This window comes from Phallusia mammillata, chromosome 1 (genome assembly GCF_965637545.1).
Source record: "Phallusia mammillata chromosome 1, kaPhaMamm4.hap1.1, whole genome shotgun sequence".
Taxonomy (NCBI): domain Eukaryota; kingdom Metazoa; phylum Chordata; class Ascidiacea; order Phlebobranchia; family Ascidiidae; genus Phallusia; species Phallusia mammillata.
This window is the reverse complement of record NC_137252.1, coordinates 16,624,001-16,642,400: the sequence shown is the minus strand read 5'-3', so window position 1 is coordinate 16,642,400 and position 18,400 is coordinate 16,624,001. Positions and strand designations below refer to the sequence as shown.

The window sequence follows — 18,400 nt, the reverse complement described above, 5'->3', positions numbered from 1 at the left end:
AATCGAGTAATCACAACTAAAGAATGTCACCCTCTAGTTTAAAACTTTTAGTGATGAAACCTATGTCAACAACACAGATACCATCACTATTTTTTACATGCGTTATTGTACAATATTATCACGTCAACAGACAATTTTCAATTTACTTTTGTATGTTTTCATGTCGAAGAAAAAATAAGAGGAACAAACAATTCGACCATTATATATTAGGATAATAACATGATAAGCAGCTAATTGCAACACATACCAACTTGTTTTTTACATAGTGCGTTTCCGACAAATTCTGCAAAAGAAAACTGATGTTTTTATTTACAATTTTGGTTTTTCTAATCGGTAGGAAAGTATAAAGTAAACTTCGTATACTATTTAAAACTAGTGTTAAAGTGAACTGATTTCTTCATAGCACCCATATGTTACAAAAACAACGAGATAAATGGACAGAGGAATTTAATTGTAAAAGCACAACTTTGTTGATCTAGTACAGCGTGGTCCAACTGCAGGCCCGCGGGCCAATTGTGGCCCGCGAGATAATTTTGTTGGCCCGCGAAAGTCCCAACATTTTAATGACAACTATAAGTTTTGTCTTCAGTAATTCAATGTTTTTAATATATCAGGATTAACGCACACTAAATGCTATAAAATCTCCTATTGTGACGCATGACAAGGCATTGTTATGTAATAAAGGGTTCTGCTTCTCCAAACCGTTCAGGGGCATTTCTGCGCTAGAGTGGAAACTGAATATTTTTGACAGCTTCTACTGAGTAAATAACTATAAAGTATAAAAATAAACTTATCTATAGGTAAAAAAGGTGTATAGTTACCCTAGAGTTGGCCCAGAAAAAGGTTTTTCCTGCAAAAATTTAAACCTTGGCCCGCGTAGTAAGTTAACGATTTTAAATGGCCCGCAACAAAATAAAGTTGGACCACACTGATCTAGTAAACAACTATGGTCGGGTAATTTCTATTCGGACAGTCACGATACGAACCAATTTAGATTCTGGTTAGGTATTTTATTGTTATTGTAACTGCAGGCAAATAAAAAAAGCAAAGTATCCTATAATACTTTAAGTAGGCTATCAACCTTTACATTACACTATCATTTTAGGACAAAACATATGAACTAATATTTTGTTGCGCAAGCTACCGTGCGAATCCAGGTGCTTACAGTCCAACAAAATATATTATTACACACCAAACGCTAGAAAATATGCTGTGTATAAAGCTGTTCATAAGCACATTCCTAGTTGATGGTGTTGATTGCATAAGCTTTAAGTTACTTGAAACTCAACAAAATCAGAGGCTCTTTCAACCGAAATACAAAAATTGTTGTTTGGTCTTAGAGAGAAGAGAAACCCGGTTGGGTTTGTAGTTTTGCTTTTTGGGAAGAAACAGTTGTTTTATTATTATTAAAGCATCTAAGTACGTGTTGCATCGAAACATTACGTCATTTTTAGCATCTCATATTAACGGTGTAAACGGTGATACTAAAACACCAGAACAAAACAGTTAACAAAAAAACAAACATTGATGGTGTTTTGAGGTTTTAAACGCGTTCATAAAAATTAACTGCTTCGAAATGATATTTAAAAATAATACTGTAAAAACTTAACAAAGTTTAACACTAAGTCATCCACAACTACTCGACTGATGCGAGTTGGATTTTTTTTTTTAAACTGTACCGTATTTTTCAATACTTTGCTCACCTAAACTCAGTAAACGCCCCAAAATAATATAGGTTCTGCAACGATTGCAACAATGGTTCCCACCTGGTGGTCCATAATGATTTTTTCGGTGGTCCACAGGACGTTAAGTATATTTGGTGAAAAATTACAAATAGGCCACAGTTCATTCAACGTTTCGTACAAAAAAACATTTATCGTTAGGTGTAAAGTAGTTTGATATAACTTCTCCGAATTCTGTTTTGAAAGAATGTATTTCAAGTCAATATGCTTGTTGTGGATGCTTTCTCTGTCCCCATTTAACAATGGGCTGGTCTACAAAATTCATTTGATTCAAATGGTGGTCACTAGCCTAAAACGAGTTAAGAGCCACTGGATTTCAGGGTCAATGAAAGTGTGGAATAAAAACAATACGTCGCAACCAATGACACATTACATTCGAACCAAGACTGTCACTATACAATTAGATTTTACACCTGATTCATACAACCTCACTGCAACCTGGAAACCTAACATGTCGTCACGCAGATGATGAGCAATATATGTGTAGTTATTAGTTTGGCTAGCGACATGAGCCAGCGTGTAGTTTTAAAGTTACAACGAATAGTCCGAAGGAAAACTTTAGGAACCAACTTGCTTTAGTTGTTAGGCAGAAAAATCAGTTAGTTTTTCTAGTGTTTTGTCGGTCCACAAGTTTGGTTGTACATGCAACCTCAAAATGATGTTTCTATTGACAGCCGTGACTATTCTCATTGGTAAGAAAGGTTAAATCAAATTTATTATTATTAGCAAACTCATATCATGGGTAATTTCCAAACATTTAAATTACTGCAATTTCTTGTGCTTGCAGCTGATGTAAAAGCGACGCAACTAACATGCAACGTAACAGACGGATATATAACAGAAAAGAATGGAAGCATTAGGTCCCCACAAAAAAACGGAACAGATAAAACTTATCCAGTTAACCAAGCGTGTAAATGGAAGTTTGCTATCGATGTAACTTACGAACTAATGATAATACACGTCAACTATTTGCAAATTAAGAGAAACAACAAACTTTTTTGTCAAAACAAAGACGTATACAATTGCTCATGCGTAGACCATCTAACGTTTACAGAAGGTAAGTGCAATAAAATACCATCTAAACTGTATTCGAAATGTGTGAATATGTTGCAGACCACAATGAAACAGATTTATTAAATTTGTGCGGAGAGACGCAAGGAGGCGAGTGTTACGTGATTCATGGCACAAACATTTCAAGTAAACAACTGGACAAATGGAAAGACGCACTAAATTGCACAAACACTACTTTGCTAAGGTCAAGTAAACCACGATGGACAGTATATTTCTATTCGGACGGACAAGATACAAACCAACTCGGATTCGGATTAAAGTATTACATTGTGAACATAACAGGTAACTTAAAAAAAGTAAAGGTAATTTATATTTTTACCACATACCACACCAAGTCTTATTTTAGATTCACCTTTTCACGCAACAACCACCACGACCAGGTTATCTACAAAATCAACAGGTAAAGCTACTTTTGGTGTTTTTTTTACAAATGAAGATTCGATTTTTGCAACCAACGACTGTCTTTATTTAAATAAAATTCGCTCAACCTGGCCTTTTGTATAAAACACGTATTTTACCGTAAACGGTGTACAAAGCCTTTTCAGGTGAAAGCACGACTGGAACATATTCTGACAATTCCACGATACTCGCTGCAGCAATCGGGGCATCGGTCGGAGTTTTGTTGCTCGTTATTGTGGTGGTAGTGATATGTTTTGTTAGGTAGGAATTCGTATAATTGATTAGATCTTGTAATATATGTAAAGGTTTATTAACGTCTGCAGGTGGAAAAAGCAAAAAACTACGCAACGCCGCAAGCCATTCCAAAACACTCCAACAAGAGTTGACGAATCACCTGCAGTTGCTTATGTTGATTCGCGTTATCAAAATCTATCCTCTGTGGACCAGGAAAACGCTTACAGCTCAACATACAATATAGCGGCTGGCAAAAATGACTTAAAGAATGAGAGTGCAAGTGAAACACAAAAACCAGAGAGTCCTGTATTTCCTAAAGAAACCCCAACAACATCGAGTGGTGACGTTTATACTGAAGTAAACAAACCTCGAATGGTTGACAATATTCTTTATACCTTTCGTGGGACAGTAAAAAGTCACAGAGGAGTGGAACTTGCGCAAGATGAAGCTACCTACTCTGTAGTTGACAAGTCTTGAAAAATAAGTGACAGATAATGACATTGTGAACTAAATGACATATTGTCAACTTTATTGTGTACAATGATAAAAAATTGTGTACAGTGACAACTTTATTCCTTACAATGATAAAAATTCACATATTTTTACTATGTTTTTTTTACTGTACATACATTTGTCATTATTCGATAACTGAAAGTATATGATTATCATTGGAAGTGGTGTAAATAATGAAGTGAGTCAATTATGTGCCAGAGTATGTATTCGAAACTAATAGTTATTTTAATCCAAACTGGTATGGTGCTGGAAATAGCATTCGAGCATTGTGTAACCTGAAGTGTGGGCAGTTTGACCTCACACACATGTATTACGTAGAAATACGTCAACCTTACAGGAAACATGATTAAGCGGATATGATGCTTTTGGAAAGTAAGGACCCATTGTTCACATACGTGTTATGTTGGTAAAGCTCATCTCAAAAGGCATATTTGGCACAATGGGTGGTAAGCAATTTTTGGATTGACCAAAGTGTATCCATTTGTACATCCCATTGGAAAAACACATTAACTTTACATAACTAATAATTTAAGTTTAAAATCATTAGTTCTTGATAATTGCGTCTTTTATTTTCATTATGCCATAATTTTTTAAATTACAATTAATTGATTACAATTTCGAGGAAGAAAAATAGTAATAGTAATGTAGACAGCGTCATCACTAACGAGACAAATTAGCATGAAAGTGTCTATAACGACAACACAAGACAATCGTTCCACTTTGAACAACACGCACACAAGGGGACCAACAGTTTGTAAGACATGTCTAGAAGCAAACTTATTTTCGACAAAAAGTTAGTGTTGATATTGGCTGCCATAACTGCAGGTAAGACAGGTAAATTTGTAAAATCATGCAACATAATGTTTTCATTTATAAAGAACGTTTTCCTTTCTTCGAGGTCATGAACCTTTTGTGTTTATTCAGCATGCGGTGGTAAAACTACAGGAACTAATCTAATAAACACAACATGCAGCAAGACGATGATCGGACGTCAAAAAATATCTGTGGGATTTTGGGAGAGTTATTCAGAACCCTGTTCATGGACATTTGATCTTAGTTCTGGTGGTGCTGTATTAGTCATCAGAATCCTGACCATGAATCTAAAAGTTAACGACTGTACAGATGGTTATTGCATTGACAAGCGCCTTGGTCGCGATACGTTTTGCACAGGATACCTCAGTTTGACCAAAGGTAATAGGATTTGTAGTTTAGCTTTACCAAACGGTATATTTTAAATAGTGATTCGAGTAAAACTTGGAGAAAAAAGAAAAGAGAATATATCGCTTGGAGTAACTTTATTGTTGTGTTTTGACTGTTTTTGTTGTTTTGTGCAACCAAACGCAATTGCTTTGATATCAAGGGGTAAATATCTTTGACCATTTTGCAGAGGAAACTGTAGAGGGTGACGTTTTTCGACTGTGTGGTAATAGACCCAACATGCTGTGTTTCGCGCTTTCGACGCAGCAAATCACAACACCCGAAGTGTGGAAAAAAGTGAAAGGAATGTGTTCCAAGTTGGAGTACATACAAATCACAAACCCTCTGCACACGATTGCTTTGTACTCGAAGGGTTCTAATTTCCGATCAGTTCATATGACCTACAGAATGTTGCAGCTATCGAGTAAGCTAGTATCTAAAAAAGCGAAGTGCTGGGACCGGACAAAGTTAATTTTCTTTAAGGGCAAAACATTACTTGTACTCATGATATAAAAATATACAAGACAGCAAAATAAGTTTGCGCCCAAGCTTTGAGAACACTGAAAAATTTGGTTCATTTGAAGTTCGTTTTTATTAAATTTAAGTAAATCAACTAACTTAATTTTAATCAAGCAACTTTAGAATTTTTTTAGGTTTAAACGTGTCTAACTCAACGGTTTTGAGCGGAGGAGGAGATGACACAGCTATAAAAGTGGCCCTTCCCATAACTGGTTGCATCCTAATTGCAATGGCTGCAAGTATCACTTTTCTAACTTTGAAAAGGTAAAGAAAAATATATGTGCTTTAGGTAAAATCTAACAAGGTTGTATAGACGTGTAACTGATCCGTGCTATCCTTCAACTGGCGTTTAGTATAACTTCCGTTAAAAAAAGGTATATATTTCAACTGATGTGGCCTTCATATTACTGATGATGGCATGAGCATTTTCTTAGGCCCTAAACGTTTAAAATATAAAGCATGTCGCTTTTTACGTCTATTTGGGCCGTTATTTTCACCATTATGTTTGGCTTTCTTTATTAACGGAAGTTAAACTAAACGCCAGTTGAAGGGTAGCAGAAATTCACGGTTCTTATTTCAAAAAAAAAAACGTAATTGAAAACTTTGCTCATTTTAAAGGCGGAAGCGTCAAAACAGTGTTAAAAAGGACTATCTTCCAACTGTGTCAACGGCGGTATCAGACCCGACAATTTATTACAGCTGTGCCGAAGTTAGGCCCAGGAACATTATCACCAATGGAAGCCCTGACTACATTTCTATACATGGCAACCAAGAACGTAGCTTAGTTGAAGAAACTCCAGTAACTGATGTGTATGCTCAAGTAAAAAAAAAATTTATGGTCATTTAGCGTTATTGGGTTGTGTCGCTGTAATTCAAGCGCTGTGTTTCGTTTACGCATTCGCAAAACGACATAAGCCGGATCGGGTTTATACCTTTGCAATCGTGTCAACTTTTGTGCCATTACAACCTTGTTGATTATTTCGCCGTTTAAATGTAATTCTTAAATCGACCAAGTTTCATCACTTTCGTGTTTTTTTCGAAAGTGGCAAATCAATTACTGTGAAGTAAATGCTAGTAAATTGATTGATTCTGGAAAACATTTCCTTTTCTGTTACCCTTCTTGCAAAGTTTTCACCCTTTCATATCGTATATCCCAAGTTTGGAAACGTTTATTTCCAGGCTAAAATCAGTTGGCTATCGTACATCTTCAGTGAAGATGCTTGCATAAACTAAATATATTTGATCTGTATATTCCTGGAAATAAACGATTCCAAACTTGTAATACTGTAAAGTACAATCGGAAACCAATACTTTACCCAGTTTGCATAACATTGTCAATATAAGGTTATCATCACAAGTCGTTCAATAAATCATGCAAACTGGGTCGTAATTATTCGCCAACTTAATATGAACCGATGGTGGTTTTCCGGTGCGTCGAAGCACGATTTTACTAACTACCAAGGGGCAGTAGCACTAAGTTACAAGCCGACAAGCACCATTACAGAAAAGCGTTTCAGGAGTTGCACAATTCACAATTGAATAGAACTTTGAAAGGTCTTTAATAATTTGAAGTAAAAACGCAGTTCAGTGAATACAAGTGGCGTATCTTGGTAAAGGTTGTGAGTTGGGCAAAAAGAACAAGCGGAAAGAAACTAAGAAAGCTGTTTCTCTGTCTCGAGGTTACGACATGCTGTCGTGTGAATGCACAAGACGCAATTTGTTTTATCGGTGCACACGTAAGTTGACTTGAATACTGTTATGCACACTCTCTAGTGGCAGGGTGCAAAACTAACTTTGTAAACTAAGGTAAATATTGCACGAAAAACGAGCACCTTGAAGTCACCGGAAACGGAAAAATTGAAACCTCTGCTGCAGATTGTAATGATGAATGCATTTGGACACTGTCGCCTAAACATGGGAGTCGACTTATGTTGTACGATGAGCTGCTACAAACTGGCAGTGAGTTTCAACAGAACTGTGATTTCGTTAAATAAATGTATTGCTTAGATTAGGGAAAGCATTGACTAAGAAAAAGCTGAAATGTTCAGTGTGACTCTGTGTCAGAACGTATATTCTAACCTGCCATTTTACCGCGTTAGCAATGAAACTGAGTAAGAACGTAAGTAGTTTAAGCCAACCAGAACAAACAATGTACAGCGAAAAACAATTGTTTAAACACACTATTTTGTAGTCGACACAACTCAAAAGAATGGGGCATGCACTATTTACGTGAACGACAACCAGCAAGTGTGTAATCATCCGAATTCCGACCTTTGCTCAAATCCGGATATCGAACGTCCCCCAAACTGGAATAGTATAAAGCTGTCGTATAAACCGACCAATAAAAAGGACAACTTATCTTTTCGATACACAGTGTACGATTGCGCAAAACGTAAGTACTAATTAAGGTAGAAGTATGATTTACGCATTGATTGAATATGTAAAAAATGTATAGTACGAAAAGCACATGTTCAAGACAAACGCGTGCTTCATGTTTTGCAGCTACCCCAAGTACGACCACAAAAGTGACAACCACAACTTCCAAGTCAACTACGACTAAGAAAGTAACCAGTACAACACTGCAGTCAACCACCACCACCACTACGCCGATACAAACTTGTAAGCCATCAGTAACTGGTCATGCGCAGTATTAAAAAAGAACGATTTCATTTCATTTTAAGCACCTACAAGAAGTACAACAACCTTAAAAGCCACGACGGCTTCAAGTTCGGGAAGTACTACACCGATCTCTTCAACCCGTTTTAATACGACCAATGAAATTACTACAGAAATTTCCAGTCAGTAGTTTTGTGATTTATGTTATATTACTGGTATAACCCAACGTGTTGTTTTTAGATACAACTGTTACAGACGCGAAATTACTCGGAAACTCAATAAGTGTCGGACTAATAGCGGGATTGGCAGTTGCCTTCGTGTTACTCCTCATACTCGTTGCTGTGGCAATTATGTTTTACAAGAACAAAAAGTTCGTGTTTTCAGTCAATAGTTTCACGTCTAACCAGTACACAAACCTAAAATAGCGTTTCCGCTTGTATGTACCGATGGCGATAAATATGAAATCATGACCTGCTAAAAAATCTCACACGCAGATTTGGAAGAGCTTTCTTTAACCATTGCTTTATCAAATCTTGGTTTGGCATTTGACTGAAACAGAACATAATTTAGGAACAAATATGGCTGTGTTTGTAAGTTAAACTTTTCATTCCGTTTATACTTAATTACAACCCTCTGCAACCTTTTCCTGTACACTAAAAGTAAACACAGTACGTAAAGGTGTAGTGACATTATGCGGATTTGTATTTGCAGAAGAAAACAAAAGGAATCACCAACGAACAACAATTTTCAGACCGAAAACGTCTACGAAGAAGCTTGTCATATAACAGCGAGTAACCAAAGCCAAAACACACCATCTTCAAATAATGTATTGGCCGCTTCTAAAACCTACGCAAACGACGGAAATGAAATGGTTTACAATAGCATTTACCAATATGGCGGTGCCGGTGGCAATGTAGGTGTTGATGGCCAGACCGATTACGAACCAGTGATGGTTGATAATCAATTGTACCATGGAGTCAGTTCGCACGCGGAAGTAAAAGACAATATTTTATATCATATGTAATGTTGCTTGTAAACAATACAAAAGCGAAAGTAAAAGAATTTCTGTTGAATAAAGAATTGTCACCACATCGAATCAAACACGATGGCAAGTACACCAAAACTCTTCCGGTTTTCTTTTCTTGTGTCTAAAGACAAATGGCAGACAGACCAGGGCAAGAACTTGGTACATTTGGCCATTGATTGGTGTAGTATGGAAAAAACTCTCAATGAATGAATGGTAGCAAAAATGTTCTGTATTAGCAGCCAGTACAACTAATTGCAGCAAAAATGTTAACAAAGGCACAGGTAATGTGTGAAGTCGTTTTTTGTTTGGGAACGCATTTATGTTTTTGTTCGGAAATTGGTATCGTGACAAAACCTTACATGGAAAGCTGACATGCGCATTTTTCCTCCACAAGACTAATGGGGACATATTGAAGGGTTACTAAAGCCTGCTTACCACTTAACTAGAGGCTAAAAATACACAAATGATGATGAGTGTCGGTATCACTATTTTTAATACACGGAAGTCACTACAGCCCAGTAGATTAGACAGTGTGGAAAGTATGGTGTTGTGTGGTATTGAGGTAGGGTTTATAAGTCACATAACAATATTTTTGATGTTTTACGAATAAAACAAGAAAATATTTTTTCCGCTTAACACGTGTAGTCAGATAAATATTTGAAACGCCTTATCAATTCAATGCGGTCCCTAACCATACCCGAATTAGTGAAACCTAGTGGGGTTATAACAGAAAGCGGTGGCAACTGTAAAGGAACATGCAAGTGGTCAACTAACCTCCAACCTAATGAGGAAATAAAACTAACTTCGTTGACAACCAACTTTGTGAACAGAAGGAACGGACATTTCGATATTGCGTGTGGACCAAGTAAGTTAACCAGGACGTTTGTAGTAAAACATCACAAACTTTTTTATCGTTGTTTTGTTGTGGAAACTCCAGACATTCAGAAGACAATAGACTGGAATGCTAGAAATGAATGCTATATACTTCAAAATGGACGCGGTTGTTCGTTGTCCCATCCGAGACACTGTCAAGTATTTACAAATTGCAATGGGCGGATAGAATTTCGCTTTTTGTCTTCCGACGACAACGACGCTGTGTGGGCAAACTATACCTTCTTCCCACAACCTATAGGTATGAGATCGCATAATCATGACTAATTAAAAGTATCTTTTGCCAAAAGTATGTAGTAAAATGCGTGCCAAATTATAGAAAATCACAAGTCAACAGTTTTCATTATTTTTTTAGATACAACCACGGTCCATCAAACATTGAACACCGCGAGTACAACGGAATCGTTTAATGCGACCGATTTTAATCAGTATAATACGACCGAATCCAACGAGTATGATTCGACCGGCTTAGCAGTGGGGCTTGGGTTAGCAAGCATTATTCTTTTCATTGCTATTGTGGCTACAATTTGCATCTTCAGTAGGTAAGAAAGAGTAGTAGTTTGTTTTCGTAAAACAATGCATTTGCCCTACCCAAATTAACTGTAAAAAACGCACGTCCTTTTTTACACAGCAGGAGAAAGCGCATACCACATCAGCCACTGTATGCAAACAGCGGACAGCGACCTGTCAACCATGATGCAGCAGTCAATGTTTCCAAACCAGCACAATACGAAGATATTGATTCCAACCAACAGACAGGGATGGTGGTCAACTGTTTGTATGTACCAGATGGAAACCTCGACGCAACTCAAAACCCTGCACATCCCAAAACTAAAGACGAAAAAGTAATGGTTAAAAACCAACTCTACAGATCGGCAGAGGTCAAGCTACCAGAAATAAAAGACAATGTACTTTATCAAGGGCAATGATATTCCCTTTTTTATTTATTTTGTATGGTTGTTGATTAAAGCACGTGGTCCATGTAAGTTATATAGTGTTACTGTTTTACAGTGGTTTAAAGCTCCTTAAATAATCTTACAGTAATCGTCTTGTATCTCTTTTTACATTTGGCCGTTTTGACATTCTTTATCAACTAGGTGTGTATTTTACCAGATGGACAAATTAAAAAAATAAAAGGTCCACTAAAATGTGTATGACAAGCAGCTGTTTTGTTTCATCAAACTATCCGACCAGTACGTCATCACCTCCGTTGTGAATAGGTGAAAGGCATTATCCCGTGTACAAGTTTCTTACACAGAAACCAAACTGAGTAATATCACGCATAAAACAGGATACATGCGCGTTCAGGGGCCAGGCCAACAAGCGCTGTATTTTGCTATAGTTACAGTCGCTGTCTTCTTTAAAATCTACCCAGGTGTAAAGTTTGTCATTTTAAAAGAAAAATATGCATTTGATCAATAAATACTGTTGGATGTTTAGTCATTAACGACATACAGCGTTTGTCGAATGTAAAGTGGTTGGGAGGAAGCCCAAGTGGTAAGGCCAGGATGAAATGCGTAATCATGAAAACGGTATGTGCAACGCAATGCTTATATGGCATGACATGTATACATTGCGTATAGAACAAGGAAATCAAAAAACGCTGTAACAAGTAGAGTGATTGCGACAGTTTCAAGAAGTCAAGATTAAAATTTTAAGTTAAACCAGGATGATGGCACTGAGATTGATGTTTCTTTTACTGTTGACAGGTTAGTGTTTTAATTGTTAAAAACGGTGCTAGAAGCTAGCAAAATCGCTTTGTAAATAGTACATTACTTTGAATTTAGTTATCAATTCGACAAGGGCAAAAGTGACTGCACAAAATGGGGAACTTTTACTCAGTGAATGTGATCAATCCTGCATATGGATAACTACAATGGCGAGCGGCACTTATCTCACAATCCGAGACGTTCAAATTCGTAACAAACACGGAAACCCCAAATTCGGACAAATTACTTTTCCCGATGGTAAATTAATCCTCAATACAAACAACAATTTATACGCATATCTTTAAAAACTAGAGTTCTTCATTTATTTATTCCAGAAAAGAGTGCAAGAACGAAGAGTATTACCGACTGCTATCGGTTTACTGATCCGTTACAATTATCCTGTGACGAACAAAACAATGTACAGGGCTGTACCAACATAACTCGACCTGTCGAAAGTTGGCCAAAAATGCAATTAATGTTTGTTGCTGATAATCCAAAACATACTTTGACGGCAAGATACGAAGTACTTAACTGCTCAGGTATGTTTTCATATCAAATTGAAATCCAACTAAAAAGTGATTCGTGTTTTCTGTGTTGTGTTTTTGGTAAAATCCAAATTCCTTTGCCTAGCTACAACTGTATCGACAGCAGCAACAGAAACAACTAGCTCGGTAATAAAAACTACACTCAACATGACAGAAATGACGACTTGGACATTAAACGTTACCCAGAACACCACCGAAACTATTTTTTCAGCGGAAACGCAAAATTCATCTTTTCCGGAATTATCAACGCAGTCGGGTAGGGTTTTTTAGGCTTGGGATAAACATAAACGTGACTTTAACCTGTTGATGTTTTTATGTTTAGGTAACAACAATACAAAAATCAAGCAGTTAGACGACGGTAAGATAATAATAATAATCGGTGCAGTTGTTGGAAGCATTCTCATTCTTTTGGCCGCTGGTCTGATAACCAAATTTTGTATGCGCAAAAGGTAAGATTTAGTTCTACATTTGCACACAACAAGCGTTGGTGTGTCAAAAGCTGTATGCCTTCAACAAATTATAACCCAGCATTTTATTGTGTTTTTAGTGCAAAGCTTGCGACGCTTTCCCAAACCAGAGTCGACTCAGTAGTCATCTACGAAAGCGGTGAAGTACACACTGATGACGTATACACAATTGCTGAAGACGTAAATACGTACGCAGTTTCCTTCAGTGAAGCACGTGACGATGTACCACGCGGCCCAAATGTGGAAACAGCAGCCCCCAAAGTTGGCGTCACGGAAATGGTTTACAACGAACTTTACAAGTCGGTAGAGACGGGACCGGAGATAAAGGACAACGTTTTGTACCACATGTAGCCAATAAACATCTCTTTTCCATTTTGCCTGGTTTAGCTTGTTGATGTTACTTTTTATTTGATGTGCAAAAGTCATGCGTAAAAACTGTGAAACCTATTAGTGTTTTCGTTGTAATTTTTAATATAAGTGAACGTGATTTTGCATCGTAAACCCTGACCAGTAAAACGCTTTCGATTGAGATGCATGTAAAGAATGTCTATGTAAGTCAATAGTAAAATGGCCCTTACCGGAACTTTAAGTGGTGGTAGCTTGCGCAAAGATGAATAGCAAAGCATGAGATCCGTCACCATTGTTCTGCGATGGAATGGGCCCATGTTTTATGTAAATTTCAGTTTATTCATGTACGTTTCATCGAAGTCTTAAACTTTTATATTTCATCAGCCTTTTCTATCGTTAGTGAAAAGGATTTCTTTACATTTGTCATTGGCTTGTTTTTGTCCAATACCGTAGGTACATTCTTTGGAATACATTTCGTTGCAAAGTCTTGTGCATGCTATGTTTACCCGGTCTTTAAATTTACCCAAGGTAAAAGATTAACAGAAAATTGGCATGTGATTCGGTTTTATTCCACAAAAATTATTGACGCAATTTACACAAAAGACACCCAAACTTATGACGCCAATTCTTACGTCAGCTCCGAGTCTGTATCACGTGATAATGAAGTGTATAGGATTGTCGACAACGAAACTGACATATCAATGTGTGAGGTCCAACGCAAAATGAAAGACAATACATTTGTACCACAAAGTTATATTAAAAACCACTATGTTATTGCCGCCACAGCCTCTGAGTCTAGTCACATCGAATGTATGGCATTAAAGGAAATAACCGTAGACAAATTAAATCGATGATAATCTTAAAGATCGCGCAATTTGAAAAGACCATCACTTATTAAATTTCAAAACTCTTGTCTGAAAAGTAAAAGTTGCATTATTGCCTATTTATTGGATGAATCCCAGCTTATAGCCATAGGCAGTATAGCAGAACTATACCAGATAACAAAACCCCATCGTTGGAGCTCAAATACATGGATCACCGAAGTACACTGTTTCTGGTGGTGATTATAGGAGTTGCAGGTATAATTAATTGGGTTTACAGAAGTCGTTTTTCTAACATGCTCCCCATTTCAGTAGTAACAAAATTGTATTGATTTTAAAGGTGGTGCGTATTGGGGGACCGATACGCCAATTACTTTTAAGTTAGCAAAACCAACGGGTGCCGTATCAGTTGACGCCAATGAGTGCAAAGACACGTGCAAATGGAAGTTTATACTCCAACCCCGCCAAGTTGTGGTTGTCACTTTTCGTACAGTCCCAATGGGTTTAAGTCCGAAAGCTTCAGGTGGAAGTTTGTACTGTACAAGGTTTAATTTCAGGTTGCCACTATAACGTGTTTATGTGTGTACTCTAGACCAGGGGTCCGCAAATACTTTTTGGCGCGACCCTAAAAAAATTGCTCTAAATTCTCGCGACCCAAGCATTAAGTCTGTGGAAAATACTAATCAACTAAATATCAATATTAAGACTGCTATTATGCTATTGTCAGTTGCTATTTTCACATAAAACAGTAGGGAAACGAACGTATTTATACTAACAAATGAGAACTGTGGGCTCTGTGTTGAGAACACAGCTAATCAGAAAACGCATGCTTGCATAGGTGCGCTTAACTTTTTGCATTGTTACATAGACTGTATGTCACAGTTACGTAGTCATACGTAACAATGCAATAATAATTAAAAGGTTGAAAAAAGCCGAAATTCATTAATACTGTAGATGCGATGCTTATATTCCTGGGAAATTTAAAATATTTCGCGACCCAGACTGGAAGGTCTCGCGACCCAAATTTGGGTCGCGACCCACTATTTGCGGACCCCTGCTCTAGACATTGCCATCACAAGGCCGTAATATTTTCGGAGGATCCCAACATTGTTTTCACAACGATGGAGACACTATTTCAACACCAACTCTAGACATTGTTTACAAATCGAGCCTTGATTTCTCTTTCAATTATGAAATCACGGCCTGTTCAAACTTCGGTAATTACCATATTCTTGTCGAACCTACCAAACGATGTACAAATATTTTTCCCATTGTTACAACTAAAATGCCAACAACTGAAAAAAGCAATGGCAATATCATCAACAACCCGAAACAGATCGACATCGACAGGTAGATCTTGTTGGTATATTTGGAAAACCGTAGATTTGTACATCAAAAATTAACTGATGCTTTTGTTCGTTTGCGATTTATGCATGTTGAATAATGTGTTGCAGGAGCGACGGAAAACATGGAATTTCTCTTCACCGACAACATTTTATTCATTGCACTTACAGCAGGTGGCGCAGTTCTAATTATCGCCTTGTTAGCATTGGCTATCGGCTTGCTATGCAGAAGGTTGGTTCATTTAAATTGGCAAAGAGGTCGTTTTATAAACATACATTTTTAATTACAGCAAAACAAACAGTACTTAATCTCGTATCATCTTCTTGTTCTATTCAGTTTATTTAGCAAAGTGGTTTACACCGCCGCCGAAAACGTCATGACAGATGTTACTGACTTCGAAAACTCTTACGACGAATGTGGACCTAGTGAGTTCGCAGAAGTGGTAGAAAATGAAATTTACCGAATACAAAGCGCCGGTGAGCCGAAAAATGTGGTTGGTTAAGAAGTATGGCGGTTATTTCAGAGGCGGAAGAGAAATATAATGTATTACATGAAAAATAGTCACCTTTTTTACATGTTTCATGCAAGGTAAACACTGTATTTAGGTATTGTGAGTTTTCTGACTTTCTTTGGTATCGCAACTGGTCTTGAACACACTGGCATATTCATTTACTGATCATTTTAACATAGTTCTTTTATTCTTTTAAATGAAATTTCATTTTAACTTTCATTTATGGTTATTTTACCAGATATTCATAATATTACCACTGTCAGTAATTGTAAAGATCATGTTTGAAAATATTTTTGAGGTAGTACAAAGTGTTCGGAAATGTATTCGTCGGTCGTAAACTGAACCAAAAAAATCGTACAAGTTGGGACAGAAACTTAAAGCAAGACACAAGCGTATTTAGCGAGACAAATTTAATAAATTCAAGCGACAGTGACGTGCGTCGTGTCGTCTCCCAACGCATGACCTGCTAAACGACTATGATCAACATAAAAGCGTTAAAAGTATGTAGGCATTGTTACTTTTTGAACAACACTAAACTGGGTTTGAAAAAAAGACGAGAACGATGAAATTTTGGACAATAGTAAAAGCAATAATATTACTTATGACATTCTACGTGACAGGTATGAATTTTTAAAAAGGGGAAATTTCATTGGTGAAAAATCATTTCTACTATGTATTAGATATCGTACAAGCAGTGAGAAATACACGACAATACGCGACAGCACGTATGTTGGATGAACCTTCCGGAGTCGTAACGGTCGAAAAAAATAAATGCGCTCCACGTCAATGCACCTGGTTTGTAAGATTAAAAAGACAGGCAGCGTTTGTTGTTTCGTTTTCATCGGTACCAGAAGGAATTTGGTTTAAAACGCAAGGTGAGTGAAAACAACTACATAAGCCTTAAAATAAGACACACTTTATCCATTATGTACAATAGATAGGAAATTTCAAGCGAAGAACGGAAAAAATATATTTAAAAAATCACACAGCTGCAATTTCTTTAATGTTCCTGTGCCAGTCTTGTCACACGTCACAATTGTCTATACTTCGAACAATCCAATACAGTTCCACTATACATGGATACCTTGCTTAAAAACAGGTCAGTAATCGTCGTACTTTGCTTTCATCGTATCCAAAGACAGAAACATAGCATTTTGTCTGTCCCTCTATCTTTTTAAGTCGGTAAGTGAAGTAACCAAGATAAAGGCAAAACATAACACTACATGAACATTACTTAATGTCGTAACAAGATTGGCAACAAACACGCTAACACCAAATGTTATTTAGATTTACAGAGAAAGAAACCACTCGAAGTTTCCATGGGTCTTTTAGCTGTTGTTTTGTTTGTAGTAGCTGTTGGGCTCCTTTACAGAAGGTGGGTAAACTACAATAACACTAGTAGAAACTGTTGGAAGATTATACAGGGCTACAAAAAATACTTATTGTTGTAGATATTCAAAAGAAAAAGCTTCAAAACGACCGATTGATGCTGGCAATGACAACAACTCACAAACTTACGTAACCGCTATTGACATAACCAGGCACGGCAACAATTTACTAGAAAATCCGTATGAGGTATGTGGACCAAGCGAATATGCCGAAGTCAAAGAAAACATGATTTACCACAGTCAAGAAGTCGGGATGGAAGATATGAAGTTAAGCGAAACTTGAATCAACGTACGGATTTGATTCCCAACAAGCAGACAGTTTTTTTTTTGTAAAAATAACGGACATTTTAACACAAGAAAAACGAAATTATTTTGATACACCACATAATTGCTTTTTTTCATTTCCATTGTACATTAATAAAACGTTGTCTATAGTTACATGCACTAATTCCTAACATTGATTCCAACTCTACGCGTCATAACGTGTGGTGTTCGAGGTAGTGCTTGCAATGAATAGGGTCGACTCAGGTTACATAGAGCAGCAATAGAAAGTGTCGCATGCCACGAATACAGGAAACAGGCATACAGACCAAGATGACAGATTACCGCCACAGGTATTGAAAAAGAAACAGCTTCGTGCATTTTAAGCCCTTGCGGTTTTCCAGTGCCTTGTGGGCATAATAAGCGTACACATGGGTCGAATATTAAGCTTTCAATCAGTGTTCAGCCCAAGTTTTAGTGCATATCAGGGACAAAACATTTAAAATACAAATTAAGTACTGAATAAGGTTGGTAATGGTTTACTGAACAAGGATGAGAATAACGAAGCTGTCGTGGATTTTACTCATGGCAGGTAATGATGCTTGTAATTATAATCACATTGTAAGTAAAACTGATTGTATTTTACGTAAAAACTGCTGATTATATCTAGGATTACTATGTTTAATAAAATGCAGGTAAAATTGTTTTAAGTTTACTTTTGAAAAATAAAACAGATTTAAAAAAATGTTTACAAATCTTTCAGTATTTATCCTGGCATCGGCAAAGAAACGCAAGCG

At 36.9% G+C, this 18,400-nt stretch overlaps 3 protein-coding genes and 1 long non-coding RNA gene across 4 annotated transcripts in view; 3 read left to right on the top strand and 1 right to left on the bottom strand.

Moving 5' to 3' along the window:
• Positions 1–18,400, bottom strand: part of LOC145234657 (nesprin-1-like) — a 226,022-nt gene that overhangs the window by 161,969 nt on the left and 45,653 nt on the right. The window lies entirely within an intron of this gene.
• LOC145212480 (uncharacterized) lies at positions 5,847–6,739 on the top strand. Its single transcript, XR_013856718.1, has 2 exons — positions 5,847–5,939; positions 6,294–6,739. It is a non-coding gene; the product is annotated as an uncharacterized LOC145212480 (long non-coding RNA).
• On the top strand, positions 7,174–9,382 carry LOC145205020 (uncharacterized). Its single transcript, XM_080077651.1, has 7 exons — positions 7,174–7,411; positions 7,482–7,634; positions 7,867–8,067; positions 8,178–8,294; positions 8,357–8,473; positions 8,532–8,661; positions 9,003–9,382. Exons 1-7 carry the CDS (start codon positions 7,363–7,365, stop codon positions 9,313–9,315), a joined length of 1,080 nt encoding a protein of 359 aa, XP_079933777.1. The 5' UTR covers positions 7,174–7,362; the 3' UTR covers positions 9,316–9,382.
• Positions 11,476–13,764, top strand: LOC145209309 (uncharacterized). Its single transcript, XM_080079575.1, has 6 exons — positions 11,476–11,918; positions 11,997–12,176; positions 12,254–12,457; positions 12,549–12,719; positions 12,786–12,912; positions 13,011–13,764. The coding sequence occupies exons 1-6, from the start codon at positions 11,879–11,881 to the stop codon at positions 13,279–13,281; spliced, it is 993 nt and encodes a 330-aa protein (XP_079935701.1). The 5' UTR covers positions 11,476–11,878; the 3' UTR covers positions 13,282–13,764.

Excerpts from the sequence above, each read along its gene's own strand:
- LOC145209309 (XM_080079575.1), top strand. The coding sequence starts at position 11,879 with ATGATGGCACTGAGATTGATGTTTCTTTTACTGTTGACAG. Across the intron at positions 12,177-12,253 it reads ACAAATTACTTTTCCCGATG|AAAAGAGTGCAAGAACGAAG; the intron begins GTAAATTAATCC and ends TATTTATTCCAG. Across the intron at positions 12,720-12,785 it reads GGAATTATCAACGCAGTCGG|GTAACAACAATACAAAAATC; the intron begins GTAGGGTTTTTT and ends TTTTATGTTTAG.
- LOC145205020 (XM_080077651.1), top strand. The coding sequence starts at position 7,363 with ATGCTGTCGTGTGAATGCACAAGACGCAATTTGTTTTATCGGTGCACA. Across the intron at positions 7,635-7,866 it reads TGAGCTGCTACAAACTGGCA|TCGACACAACTCAAAAGAAT; the intron begins GTGAGTTTCAAC and ends ACTATTTTGTAG. Across the intron at positions 8,662-9,002 it reads ATGTTTTACAAGAACAAAAA|AAGAAAACAAAAGGAATCAC; the intron begins GTTCGTGTTTTC and ends TTGTATTTGCAG.